This window comes from Lepus europaeus, chromosome 10 (genome assembly GCF_033115175.1).
Source record: "Lepus europaeus isolate LE1 chromosome 10, mLepTim1.pri, whole genome shotgun sequence".
NCBI classification, from domain to species: Eukaryota; Metazoa; Chordata; class Mammalia; order Lagomorpha; family Leporidae; genus Lepus; species Lepus europaeus.
The window spans coordinates 2,721,456-2,734,108 of NC_084836.1; the positions used below are offsets into that span (position 1 = coordinate 2,721,456).

The 12,653-nt window shown below is 62.7% G+C and overlaps 1 protein-coding gene across 1 annotated transcript in view; it reads left to right on the plus strand.

Annotated features, from left to right (window-relative positions):
* CELSR1 (cadherin EGF LAG seven-pass G-type receptor 1) overlaps positions 1-12,653 on the plus strand; it is a 119,671-nt gene that overhangs the window by 57,342 nt on the left and 49,676 nt on the right. Inside the window, 3 exon segments of the mRNA XM_062202663.1 lie at positions 5,757-5,979; positions 10,291-10,406; positions 11,928-12,016. Of these exon segments, the coding sequence (XP_062058647.1) occupies positions 5,757-5,979; positions 10,291-10,406; positions 11,928-12,016 (428 nt within the window).

A 12,653-nucleotide genomic window follows, 5' to 3' on the forward strand; every position in this document is an offset into this window, starting at 1 on the left:
AAAACTTAAGTTGGCAACCCTTCAGCCGCCCTGCCCTGTCCCAGCCCTCCTCACCATCCGAGGATCCGAGTCGCGAGGCCCCCTCAGCCCTGCCCACTGGGCCCCAGCCCAAATCCTCTTCTCTCCCCCTCCCCCCCAGGCGAGTTCTGAACTTTTCTCAGCAGGCTCGGGGGCGGGATGGGTGGGGGTGGGGTCCACACCACCATCTCCCCCTCCCTGCCTCCCAGCTACCCTGGCCTGGGCCCTGCCCCCTGCCAGTGCCCTCTGCCTGCCCCCTTCCTTGTTCGCAGACCCTGCCAGGTGCTCCCGGGCCCTACCTGTTGCAGGAATGCTGTTTGCTTAAGCCCTGCAAAATGGGGCCTTTCCAGGGGACCCCACGCTTCTCCACCTGATGGCTGACGGCTCCGGACAGCGTCCCTCCCTCCTGGACCAAAGCCTGGGTGCCTCGTGACTGTGCCCCGTGTGAGGCTGCGGGGACCCGACCCTGGACCTCAGCGCCTGGGAGCTTGAATTTTGCTGTTAGGAACGGTTCTCTGCCGGGAGCCTTTCTAGAACTTCTGTCTGGGGCTGTGTGTTTGCAGGGAACTTGGCACCCTGTTGGGCACTACCTTGAGGCACGGGGACGGGGCTGGAGGCCTGCCTGCATGTGGGATGACCGGCAAGCATTGGACCCTAGCTGATTCTGAGTGAGAATCCCTAGAGGAAGAGTGCTCAGACAGGGAGCACCTCCGAGAGTGCTTGGGAGGATGAGGAAGTCACCAAGAGCCCCATGAGGCGCCTTGAACCGGAGGATTTTGGGAAGTCCGTCCAGCTGGCCACGTCATTCGCTTGCAGCTGGCTGTGGGGAACGTTTGCAGACTCTGGACGCCGTGACTCAGGCCCCCTGGCCCCTGGGGCTGGGCGCTGGGTGTTTGTCAGCACTCCCCCCGCCCCGCCCCACACCTGCTCGGGTAGCTGGCTGCCTGCTCCGTGCTGTAAGCAGATCGGCAGGAGTGGCCGCGCAGGATCCGGCAGCAAAGCCAGCAAGGGCTCCCCAGGCCCCCAGAGGCCCGAGTGACTGCCCCGAGCCTGGTCGCGGCCTCTCCCAGTTGTCTGAAGCCCGAGTGTCCGCAGAGCTCATGCTTAACCACGAAGCGACTCCTCCTGCGGCCACCCCTGGGTTGCACTGCTGGGACCCGGGATGTGAATTACGTAGATTCTGTAATTTCACCAGCTGGGTACAGGCTTTCACGTGGGCCTGGGGCAGGCAGGGGCACTGGCATTTCAAGACTTCATCCCATGGCACATACCCACCTCTGCCGCGTCCCCGGCTTTCCTGAGACACCGCTCCCAGCCGGCCGCTGCCCCGTGCCCGGCGCCTTGCAGGTGTCTGTGGGCCCCTGCTGGGTGCTGGGCACTCTCAGACTTGGCCCCAAGCAGACGCTGCAGCTGACCTCACAGGGCCTGGGGACAGGTGCACAGGCAGGGGCAGCTCGGGCTGGGTCAGCACTGGGGAGGCAGCAGAGGTGACCAAACCTGCGCAGGAGGTGGTGGGGCTTCTGAGGAGGGGAGTGCCCACGGGAGGCAGGCATGGGGAGGGGATGTGGGTGCCCTGCAGGCACCAGGAGCCACAGGTAGAGGCCAGGAGAGAGGCAGCTGGACCGGTGGCTGTCGGCTGTCACCATTGGTGATGGTGAACTTCTGCAGAGCAGGTGCAGGACCCCTGTGGGCCTGGCTTCATCCTGGACAGCCCCAGGAGCAGGGAGACAGTGCGGCTGGCGGTGCAAGTATGTAGGCCCGAGCTGGAGGCCTGCGGCAGGTGGGTGGGCACGGAGCAGAGGGGCTCTGAGCCAGTGGCCTTGACACATGAGGCCAGTGTTTGCAGAGCTCTGCCAGGGTCCTGTGAAGAGTGGGCAGATCTGCGTGGCAGCTGGAGGCCTGCGAGGAGGGCGCTGGGGGGTACAGGTGCAGATGCAGGTGCCGCCCACCAGCATGGAGGCCCTGACTCAGGGAGACCACAGCGAGACCACAGTGGGAGCGTTGAGGGGCACAAGGAGGGTGGTGGGGTGGCTGCGAGGCTCTGGGCCCCCTTGGACGGATGGTGAGACCCAGCCCAGATCGGGGAGGGGAGGTCTGGGTGGGATGGGTTGGGTGGGGGCTGCCCTGGTGCGGGGTTGGTTCCCTCTCCCCACACCTCTTCCCAGCCACTGGTCTCCCTGTAGTCAGCAACAGGCAGGGCCCGGCCCACGCCTGCTCTCAGGCTCCTGGGCTCCAGAACTGTGGCTTGGGGCCCCCAGTGTGTGGTCATCTGCTCTGGACCTAACCCTGCCACCTGCTGGGAAAGAGAGAGAGGGAGTGAAAGGAAAGGAGGAGGGAGGGTAGGGGCAGGGGAGGAAGGGAGGAATTGCCTCATTGAAAAACAAAGTGAACCAGGGACTTCCTACAGCCCTTCAAGTGGAAGGCCGGGGGTGGGGGGGGGGGTGGGGGGGGTAGTGGGCGTTGGGCCCAGGGGTTAAGACGCCTCCAGGGACGCCTGCAGCCCCTCTTGGAGCGCCTGGGTTCGGAGTTCTGGCTCTACTTCCAGTCCAGCTTCCTGCTGATGTACAGCCTGGAGGCAGCAGGTGGTGACTCAAGTGCTCGGGCCCCTGCCACCCGTGTGGGAGACCTGGATGGATCTGGGCTCCTGGTTTAGGCCTGGCCCAGCCCTGGCTGTGGCAGGCGTCTGGGGAATGGACCAGTGGATGGAAGCACTCTCTCTCTCTCTCTCTCTGCCTTTCAAATAAAAATATAATTTTTAACGGGGGGACAGAAGAGCTCCCACCCCTCATCCCGACCCCCTGGGGGACACTGGACACTCTCAAGGCCACTCTGGACTGCGGTGTCCCTGCGCACAGCACCCTACGAGGCAAGACACCCCTGCCTTTCTGTCATCTGTTCTGGCCTCGTAGCTGCTGAAAACAGCGTGGAAGCTGGAACTCAAAGCCTCGGCTTCCACGTGGGAGAGAGGAGCTGGCCGCACTTGGCCAGGCCTCTGTCTGGGTCTCTCTGCGGAGGTCCCAGGCTGGGGGGAAGCAGGGAGCCTTCAGTACGCAGGAGGGGGCAGGAGCCAGACTGCACTGGGCGAGGCCCTGGCCGGCCTGGGGCCCTGTGGTGGGAGCAGGGCTGGGCTGGGCTGGGCTGGGGGTGTTTGGACACTTGCACCCTGGCCTGGGTTCCCAGGCCTCAGGGCTGCAGACGCAGGGCTGTGGCGAGGGCAGGGCCTGCACCGGCCTCCCTGGAAGGGGCTCTGTCTTCCTGGTGTGCACTGAGCGGGAGCTGCGCCGGCCAGCACTCGGGGGATCGCCTGTGCACAGCAGCAGTGCCAGGGCCCCGGGGTCTGAACGCAGGGAGGTGCCCCCGGGCTTCTCACTTCAGTGCTCTCATGGGACAGAACAGGCTGCTGGGTGGGACAGTGCGTGTGGGGGTGGCGTGTGGTGGTGTGGACACACGTGGGACTGAGGTGTGCAGGTGTGGGTGTGTGCACTCACGTGTGATGTGTGCACATATGTGTGTGAGCACACATGTGATGTGTGCACACACGTGTACGTGTGAGCACATGTGTGATGTGCGTGCATACGTGTAGTGTGAGCACATGTGTGATTGCGTACATGTGTGTCCGTGTGAGCACATGTGATGTGAGTACATACGTGTACTGTGAACACATGTGTGATGTGCATACATATGTGTCCGTGTGAGCACATGAGTGATGTGCGTACATGTGTGTCCATGTGAGCACATGTGTGATGTGTGTGCATGCATGTACGTGTGAGCACATGTGTGATGTGCGTACATACGTGTCCGTGTGAGCACAGGTGATGTGTGTGCGCGTGTGCACATGTGTGGTGTGTGCATGTGTGTACATGTGAGCACATGTGATGTGTGCACACACGTGTACGTGTGAGCACATGTGTGAGTTGATGTGGATGAACATGCAGCTATTGTGAATGCATGTGTGCTTGTGGGTTGCACGTGTGTGTGCAAGTGTGTGTGTGTATGTGTGTGCGTGCACATAGACCACCTGCAGGGTGGCTGAGCCCTGCATGTGTGGCATGTGGGGGAGTTTGGGCGGTTCCCAGGGTACACGGCTTGGGGCATCCACTGTGATGCAGCAGGGGTGTGTAGGGGGCCCGTGGGCCATGCCTGGGGTCAGGCAGGTGCTGGCCAGGGCAGAGGGGCTCCAGTGGCCACATGGCTGCCCCAGGTCCCAGCCCAGCCCACAGCTCACTGAAGCTGGCCTGACCTTGGGGCTGGCCCACCCTGTCTGGGTGAGGCAGCCTCTTGTGCTGAGGGTACTGGGGTGGGGGTCCGTGGGCAGGGTCTGCGCTGTGAGCCAGGCCGGCCAGCTCCCCTGGGACCTCAGTTCTGCAGGGAAGCAGGAGCACAAGAACACGCCACGGCCCCCACGCTCGGCAGCCTCTCCCTCCTTTCTTTCTGTTCTTAAATGTCGCCAACCAAGTCTTTGGTCATCGCTGTCCAGTCGTCAGATCCCCCTGTCCATCGGTGCCTGCTGCGGGCTGAGCCGGTGGGACTGTGGGGAGGGGCTGTAAGGGGAAGGATGTGGCCGTGGCTGACAGGGTCGGGGTCCTTGTAGGGAGAGGGACAGAGCCGCCCTACCAGGGACCTCGCCAGCCACGCCTGGTCACTGCCTTGCAGCCTGCGGGCTGAGCAGTGAGCATCCGCCAAGGCAATTTGCTACAGCAGCCCAGTGCAACTTGGAAGGGTTTTCACCCGGTTTGTTTGAGTTGCTATCCAAATGGGCTGCTTTTTTAAACGGAGACTTATTTGAAAGGCAGAGAGAGAGGTCTTTCCTCTGCTGGTTCACTCCCCAAATGGCTGCAATAGCCAAGTCTGGTCCAGGATGAAGCCAGGAGCCAGGAACTCCATCGGGGTCCCCCACGTGGATGCAGGAGCCCAAGGACCTGGGCCATCTTCTGCTGCTTTCCCAGGCCATTAGCAGGGAGCTGGATTGGAAGCAGAGCAGCCGGAACTCGAATCAGTGCTCCATAAGCGGCAGCCGATGATGCCAAACCTGCGCTGACCCGGATGTTACCCTCACCTCCTCTCCTCTGTGTAGGCGCAGTGTGGGTTTGCACAGATGTGGCTTGGCCACCCAAACCTCATCTGCGTGTGCTGTTTGTGTGGCACCCTTAGGGATGTTCTAGAAGAGGGGGCCTTAAGGCTCGCTGAGGGCATTGACTGAGAAGTTATTGGCCATCAGGAAGCCCACATGCACCTGCTGTGCCTGGCGGGGTGGAGGGGAGAAACGCGCGATCTATGGCTGATGTGGTTCCGCAAGGGACACCAGGCAGCCGCTGAGGAAGGAGGCAGGGCTGCTCGCCCGGAGCCGGCTGGGGCCTCCTGGGCCTGCAGCTGAGGCTGTCTCTCCGGGGGGTGCACAGGCTTTTACCTGGGGGCCGTGTGACTTCCAGTGTGAGGGTTTGGGGATGTACAAGTCGTGCATTTGTTCCAAGTTGGGAACCGACTCTGGCTGGGAGCTGGGGAAGTTCCCAGTTGTTAAAAGTCCCAAGATGGCTTGGGCGGGGTCCCTGGCTGGTGCCCACCCTGTGAAGCAGTGGAGCAGGAGGCAGCACGGGGCTCGGTGGGTTGGCATCGGGGACTTCCCAGCATTTACCGGGCTGTGTGACGGGTCTGGGTGGGAGGTGTGGTGAGGGAGCTGCCACGGCCCCCATGCTGTGCCCCAGCCACATGTGACCCCCTCTCTCCTCCGCCTCTCGCAGGGGAGCACTGTGAGGTGAACGCCCGCTCAGGCCGCTGTGCCAATGGCGTGTGCAAGAACGGGGGCACATGCGTGAACCTCCTTGTCGGCGGCTTCCACTGCGTGTGCCCGCCTGGCGAGTTCGAGCGGCCCTACTGCGAGGTCAGCACCCGGAGCTTCCCGCCCCAGTCCTTCGTCACTTTCCGCGGCCTGCGACAGCGCTTCCACTTCACCATCACGCTCACGTAAGTGTGCCCTCCCCCCCCCCCCCAGTTCCCATCCTTCCCAGGAGGATGTGAGGGTCGTGCAACGGCTGGGGTCCCGGCTGAATTAAAACCGGGGAATCGCTTGTTCGAAGATGCCGATGACTTTGGAGATGGAGGTAGCAGAACAGCCAGGCACCTGTGGGTCTTTCTGAGCCCGGGGAGCCGGCCCTGCCCACCTGCCAACACTTGGGCACCTCCAGACGTGCGGGGAGAAGGAGCCGCAGGCCTGGGCTTCGGGGCTGCTGTGCAGGTGTAGCTGAGGGCAGCAGCTCGGCCCCTGCAGCCCTGGGTGCTCAGTCCCTGGCGGGAAGACAGGGGCTTGCAGTGTGCTGGGGCTGTGTTAACTTTCGCATCTGCTTTTCTGAGACTTTAGATTTAATTAAAATTTAAAAAGCTTTTGTTTCTGTTGTAGAGTCCTATTGGGCTTGGCGGAGTAGAGTAGCACCCGTTTTCTGTTCGGTGGTTTGGTGCTGGCGTTGAGGATCTCTACAGGGCGTGCGCTGCCTTCCATGTCCCCCGAGCTCTGCTCCCTGGACACTGGGGTCTCAGCCTGGACAGAGCAGGCTCCGCACCCCACAAGGCAGGGGGTGCAGGATGGCCGGCTGGCCCCCAGGTGATCTCCAGTGAGGCCCTTAAGAAGCCCTCCCTGACCCCGGCCAGGCACGTAGCGTTCCAGCACTGGCTGGGCGGCCCGGTCACCGCTGCCTTGGGGCCTCTAACGTCCCTGGCTGGGAGCCCCGAGTCCCGTCCACTGCAGCTGCTCTGCATAGGTTCAGACGTGGGCCCTGGCTGGCGAGCAGGTTCTGCACCTGGTCCCTGTCGTGACCGCATTGCGTGGGGTGGAGCTCGTGCCAGGTTTTGAAATAACGCCCTTGGGTGCCTGGCTTCAAGCTCACGGACAGCTGTGCTGTTGTCGTCACCACGCAGAGGTCCAGGCTCTGTCGGGTCTCTGTCCACCCGCCGGCCTGAGCTCCTGGGGGCTCGCGTCCTGTGTCCCTGCCCTCCAGGTGCCCAGTGGTCAGGGAGTGGTCAGCTGCCAGTCGTGTGCACGTGTGGCGCCTCTGTCCACTGCCCCACACGAGCCTGTGGCCTTGGAGATGTTGGGGGGACATCCCCAGCTCTCCGGGCCAGAGGACTTTGACTGTTTCAGGCTGAGGGTTCCAGGAATTCTGAACATGGCTCAGCCTGCCAGGGGCTGTACAGAGACCACAGACCCCTGCCCCAACGGCCCGGGGATCCGCCACCCCGCTCTGCTGAGGCCCCGCAGTCCATCCCCTGGGCTGCGTAGCACCAGGCGGACGGCCTCCTCCAGGAAGGCTTCCTGCTCTGCTCGCTGTGGGCCACGGAGCTCTTCTCGCAGAATCTGTGCAGTGGGGCTGCTCCCACCCGTCTCATAGGAAGGGGCTGGGAGGCACCCAGGGGCTGTAGGACTTGGCAGAGGCCACAAGGCCAGCAGGGGGGGCTGCCCCGGGCAGACTGCAGCGTCTGCTCGGATGCCCCTGCGTCGGCGCGTGCACCCTAGACTGCACCCCTGATTGGTAGACGGCTCTGAGCGTCTTCCGGGTCTCCCTGTTTTCAGGACTGACTGTAGGGAGAACCTAGGCCTGGCTGCCACGAGTCTAACCACAGGTGTTCCCTGGGTGCTTGTTGATGTGTTTGTTTGTTGTTTATTGTTAAAGATTTATTTTTAACAACTTATTTGGGTGGCTGGCACTGTGGCATAGCAGGTAAAGCCACTGCCTGCAATGTCAGCATCCCATATGGGCACCGGTTCAGGTCCCGGCTGCTCCACTCCCAATCCAGCTCCCTGCTGATGGCCTGGGAAAAAGCAGTGGAGGATGGCCCAAGTGCTTGGGGCCCTGCACCCACATGGGAGACCCAGAAGAAGCTCCTGGCTCCTGGCTCCTGGCTTCAGCCTGGCTCAGCCCTGGCCATTGCAGCCATCTGGGGAGTGAACCAGCAGGTGGAAAATCTCTCTTTGTCTTCCTCCCTCTCTCTGTCACTCTGCCTTTTAAATAAATAAATAATTAAATCTTTTTTAGAAAGTATTTGAAAAGCAGTGACAGAGAACAAGAGAGTGACAGTTATCTTCCCTCTGCTTGCTGGTCCATTCCCCAAGTGACCACAGTGACCAGGGCTGGGCCACTCTGCAGTCGGGAGCCAGGAGCTCCACCCTGGTCTCCCACGTGGGTGGCGGGGGCCCACGTGCTTGGGCCCTGACCTGCTGCCTTCCCAGGGGGATTAGCAAAGAGCTGGAATCGGAAGCGGAGCAGCCAGGATGCGAACCGACTCTGGTAGGGGATGCTGGCGTGGCGAGCGGTAGCTGCACCACACCGGCCCTGCTGGGTTTCTGACCCCGGGCCCCCTCCCGCCTGTCAAACGCAGCCCCCGTGCCTGGCGTGGGGACATGTGGCTGGTGTGGGTTCTGGGCTGTGGTTATGCCACATATGGAGTCAGGGCCCAGCCACTGTGGCCCACAGTCTTTGCTGACCCACTGGAGGAAGACCCTAAAGGTGACCGCCAGAGGCGGGGGTGGGGTGGGGGAGGGGAATGTGCGGCAGAGGGAGTGGGAAAGGCGTTGTTGAGTGGGGTGCCGTTGGCATCTGCAGGATCATTGGAGGGACGTGGCCTGTGGTCGATGTCCCTTGGGCGGGTTGGTGGCTGTCACTCAGAGCCTAAACTTCTTCCCGAGAACCTTATACCTTGGGGTGGGGCCTCCCCAAGCCCCGGGGGCCCGGCTGCTTTTGTTCCGGGGGGTTTCTTTTGCAGCCGTCTCCTCTTTCTGGGCTCTGTCTGCCAAGCACGGCTCCCAGCGGGCTCGGTTCCCAGCCACCTCGCCTGTCCCCACCGCTCTTTGTTCCTTGCTCCTGGCCCCCCCCCGCCCCCAGCCGCGGTTTCTGTTTCCCGGCTTTTCCTCTTTTCACTCCAGCCCTCCCCTCGGCCTGGGGCCCCTTCTCCACCCCCGCATCCCCCGCAGTTGGTGGGACCTCCGAGCCCTGACACACTGGCAGCAGGTGGCACCCAGCAGGCTGAGTTCGGGGGCCAAGCCTGGGTCCTGGTCCCTGTCAGGCCCTGCGACTCCCTGCCCACCCCAAAGCTTGCAGTGTGGGTACTTTTTTTTTGGACAGGCAGAGTTAGACAGTGAGAGAGAGAGACAGAGAGAAAGGTCTTCCTTTCCGTTGGTTCACCCCCCTAATGGCTGCTATGGCCGGCGCACTGTGCCGATCTGAAGCCGGGAGCCAGGTGCTTCCTCCTGGTCTCCCATGCGGGTGCAGGGCCCAAGCACTTGGGCCATCCTCCACTGCCCTCCCGGGCCACAGCAGAGCTGGACTGGAAGAGGAGCAACCAGGACAGAATCTGGTGCCCCGACCGGGACTAGAACCCGGTGTGCTGGTGACGCAGGCGGAGGATTAGCCTATTGAGCCACGGTGCCGGCCAGTGCGGGTACTTTTTGTCACTGGTTCTCGCTGGCGTTCTAAATGGAGGGTGTCCCAGGCCCAGATGGAGAAGTCGGAGGCAGGGCTTGAGGTCGGTTCAGGCAGAGCCCTTGCTGTGTGAGAAAGGCCAAAATCCCACCCCACGGCCAGAGCAGCTCCCCTCTCTTCCTCTGCAGGGGCTGTTGAAGCCCACCGGGAGACCGGGGGTGGGGAAGGTGATGTCTGGGACCCCGGGTCCCGTGGAGCGGGCTTCCGCAGGACCATGGGCTGGGGAAGGGCTCCTGGGAACGCGATTATCTCTCCTCAGCACAAATGGCTTTTTGCTCTTTAAGTTCTGTGGATCTGTCGCTTGTGAGTGTGTACGCCTCTGTCCACCCATTTCTTTCCACACATCCTTGCTCAGCGCTCGTGCCGACCACACCCTGATGTGGGCTCTGGGGCGTTTTATTATAGATACTAGTGTGGTTGGGGTGTAAGGGGAGAGGCCCTGCGGGAGCACCCATGACAAAGTCCCCGTGCCCTGGGCGCCCATGAGGGGCTCTGTTGCTAGGAGCAGGTGTGCCGCTCGTGCCTTTTGTGCACACTTGCCTGCAGCCGGCATGCTGCAGAACCCCGTACACGTGGCGTTGTCCTATTCGCCAGCCCCCGGGGACACAGGTTTGCTTCTTCCTGAGAGCTTGGCTACCCAGGTTCGTTGGACTGACAGCTGTCCGCCTGAGGAATGAGGGCTGGGGTGGGTGTCCGTCCCGTATCAGGGCCCCCGGCGCCCACCCTCCTCTGGCTGGACTTGTCGCTCCCAGGCGTTGCCGGGCCCCGGGCGCTCACGGTGCCGTGTTTCCCTCCGGCCCCGCAGGTTTGCCACACGCGAGAGGAACGCCCTGCTGCTCTACAACGGCCGCTTTAACGAGAAGCACGACTTCATCGCCCTGGAGGTGGTGGAGGAGCAGGTGCAGCTCACCTTCTCAGCAGGTAGGGCCCGCCCTCCGCGGCAAGGGGCAGCCCTGGGCACGCCAGAGGCTCGGTCGGCTCCCCTCGGAACCTCCAGTTCTGCGCCTAGGAGTCCGCCGAGTGGGGGAAGGTCAGGTGCACGGTGGCTGTGCCTGTCTGAGCACGGGGAGGGTTCCTTACAGCTCGCACTCCAGACGCTGGGCCATCGGTAAAGTGGATTGAAGGTACCGACACAACCGTCCAAGATGCCCTCTTAGGACCGCTGTGTCCGTGGTGGCCTGTGTGGGTTAGAGACCCAGCTCCCGATTCCAGCCTCCTGCCGATGCAGACTCGGGGAGGCTGTGGCTCAAATAACTCCGTCCCTGCCACCCTGTGAGAGGCCTGGGTTGAGTTCCCAGCTCCGGAATTCCGTCCCAGCCATTGCAGACCTTTGGGGAGTGACGCCCCAGACGGAAGCGTGCTCTCTTGTCTCTGTCTCTCCCTTTGCCTCTCAAATAAGTAAATACAAATTTAAAACTACATCACCTAGGTTGTCGGGAAAGACTATATATCCAGTGCGTCAGACTTCCAGTCTCTCCATCCCTGTTTGTGGCACAAATGATTTCCAGGAGTGAATTACTCTGGCTTCCCCCTTACCTGGATGCACGGTGGGGCGGCTGCAGGCAGCTCTGAGCGCGGCAGTGTCTGGAGCCCTGGGCCCTACCAATTCACGCCTGTACGGCAATTGGGGCCTGGTTTTCCGTATGGAGGGAAGACACACGGGCACTCGCACCTCGGCTGACCACAGTAGGAGAGGTGGCCAGAGCCCACCGGCTCCTGTACAGGGTGGAGCTGCTGCCCTCCCAGGCTCAGAGCCGACGCCCCACAGCCCTGGTTTCCGGAACACCCCACTGGTTACCTGGGGAAGGTTGCCTGCCTGGGACCTGGTGTTGGTCAGCCCTGTCTTCTTGTACATGACGAAACCCCTTCCTGCCCTCTGCCAGCTGTGCCTGCTGGCCCTGCCGGTGCTCTCGGGGGAGAAGGGACATCTGCGCCCCAAACAGAGGTGCACGTGACATAGGCTGGGACCTCACTGTGCAGCCTGCGGTACCAGGGGCAGAAGAGTTATGAACGCGGACCAACCCTTCCGGAAATGGTCAAGCCGCCGACACGGGCAGCGGGGTCCTCAGTGGCTTGGTTGGCCCCGCCCCTGACACCTGCCCTCACACACACCTGCCCCTTTTCTGTGAGGGGCAAGGACTTTTGTGGTCAGAAAAGAATGACTGGGCCTGGTTGGGGGCCCAGGCGCCTGGGTGAGGGGTGACTTGGTCCCGCCTATAGGGCACGCAGGCGCCAGCTGGGTCGGCCGGGGACACTTCCAGGGCCTGGGCTGTGAGGGGCCCCCTTCTTGTGGGAACCTCTGCCTGTGAGGTCGGAAAGGAGCCCTGATTCGGATGGAGAGGGGCGTGGGGGGAGGCGTGGGCGTGTCTGACGGGCACCTGACCCCCCACGCCCAGCAGGCCGCTCACCTGTTTTCTCTCGAACCTCCTTCCCGCCACACAGGAGAGACCACGACCACCGTGGCGCCACAGGTCCCCGGAGGCGTGAGTGACGGGCGGTGGCACTCGGTGCAGGTGCAGTACTACAACAAGGTAGGACGGGTGCCCACCAGGCCGCTCCCCCTGTTCCCCGGGCAGCCCATGGCGGGCCCTGGTGGCTTCCCACTCTGAACCTGTGACACAGCGCTCACTGTTGAGAAAGGGATGTGGGAAACGAGCTTCCGTCGGCCGGGGGCTGGGCCCTGCCCAAGGTGGGGGAGGAGCCAGGGACCCCGGGGACAGCCTTCGCTGGGGCAGGGCCTGAGAAAGGGCTCATTGAGCCACAGCTGCCGTGGCCCACAACCCCTGGGCTCCGGTGGCCGGTCGGCCAGCCCGGCTGTAACATGAGCCTTGGGTTTTCCCCAAGGACACACGACGGAGGGGTGGGTATGGTCAGTTTCGCTTTATGCTGCTGGGTCTTTTTTTTTGGCTTGGAAGGAGAAACGTGGTCGGTTTTCACAGCAAAATGATCTGCTTTCCTTGGCTGTGATTCTGCAAAGTGCCGTCCCCCCACCTAGGGGGCGCCAGAGCCCCCGTGGGTCTCCAAGGGCCTCGCCTACTCCTGGCTGAGCCCAGCCAGGGTCCCCCGGTCCCGGGTTTCCACAGGGCTGCTCCTAAGCTTGCCTGGCAGACAGGGGTTCCCCCACACCTCAGGGTGGTGCCCCCTCTGGGGCCTGCCACCTGCTCCCTC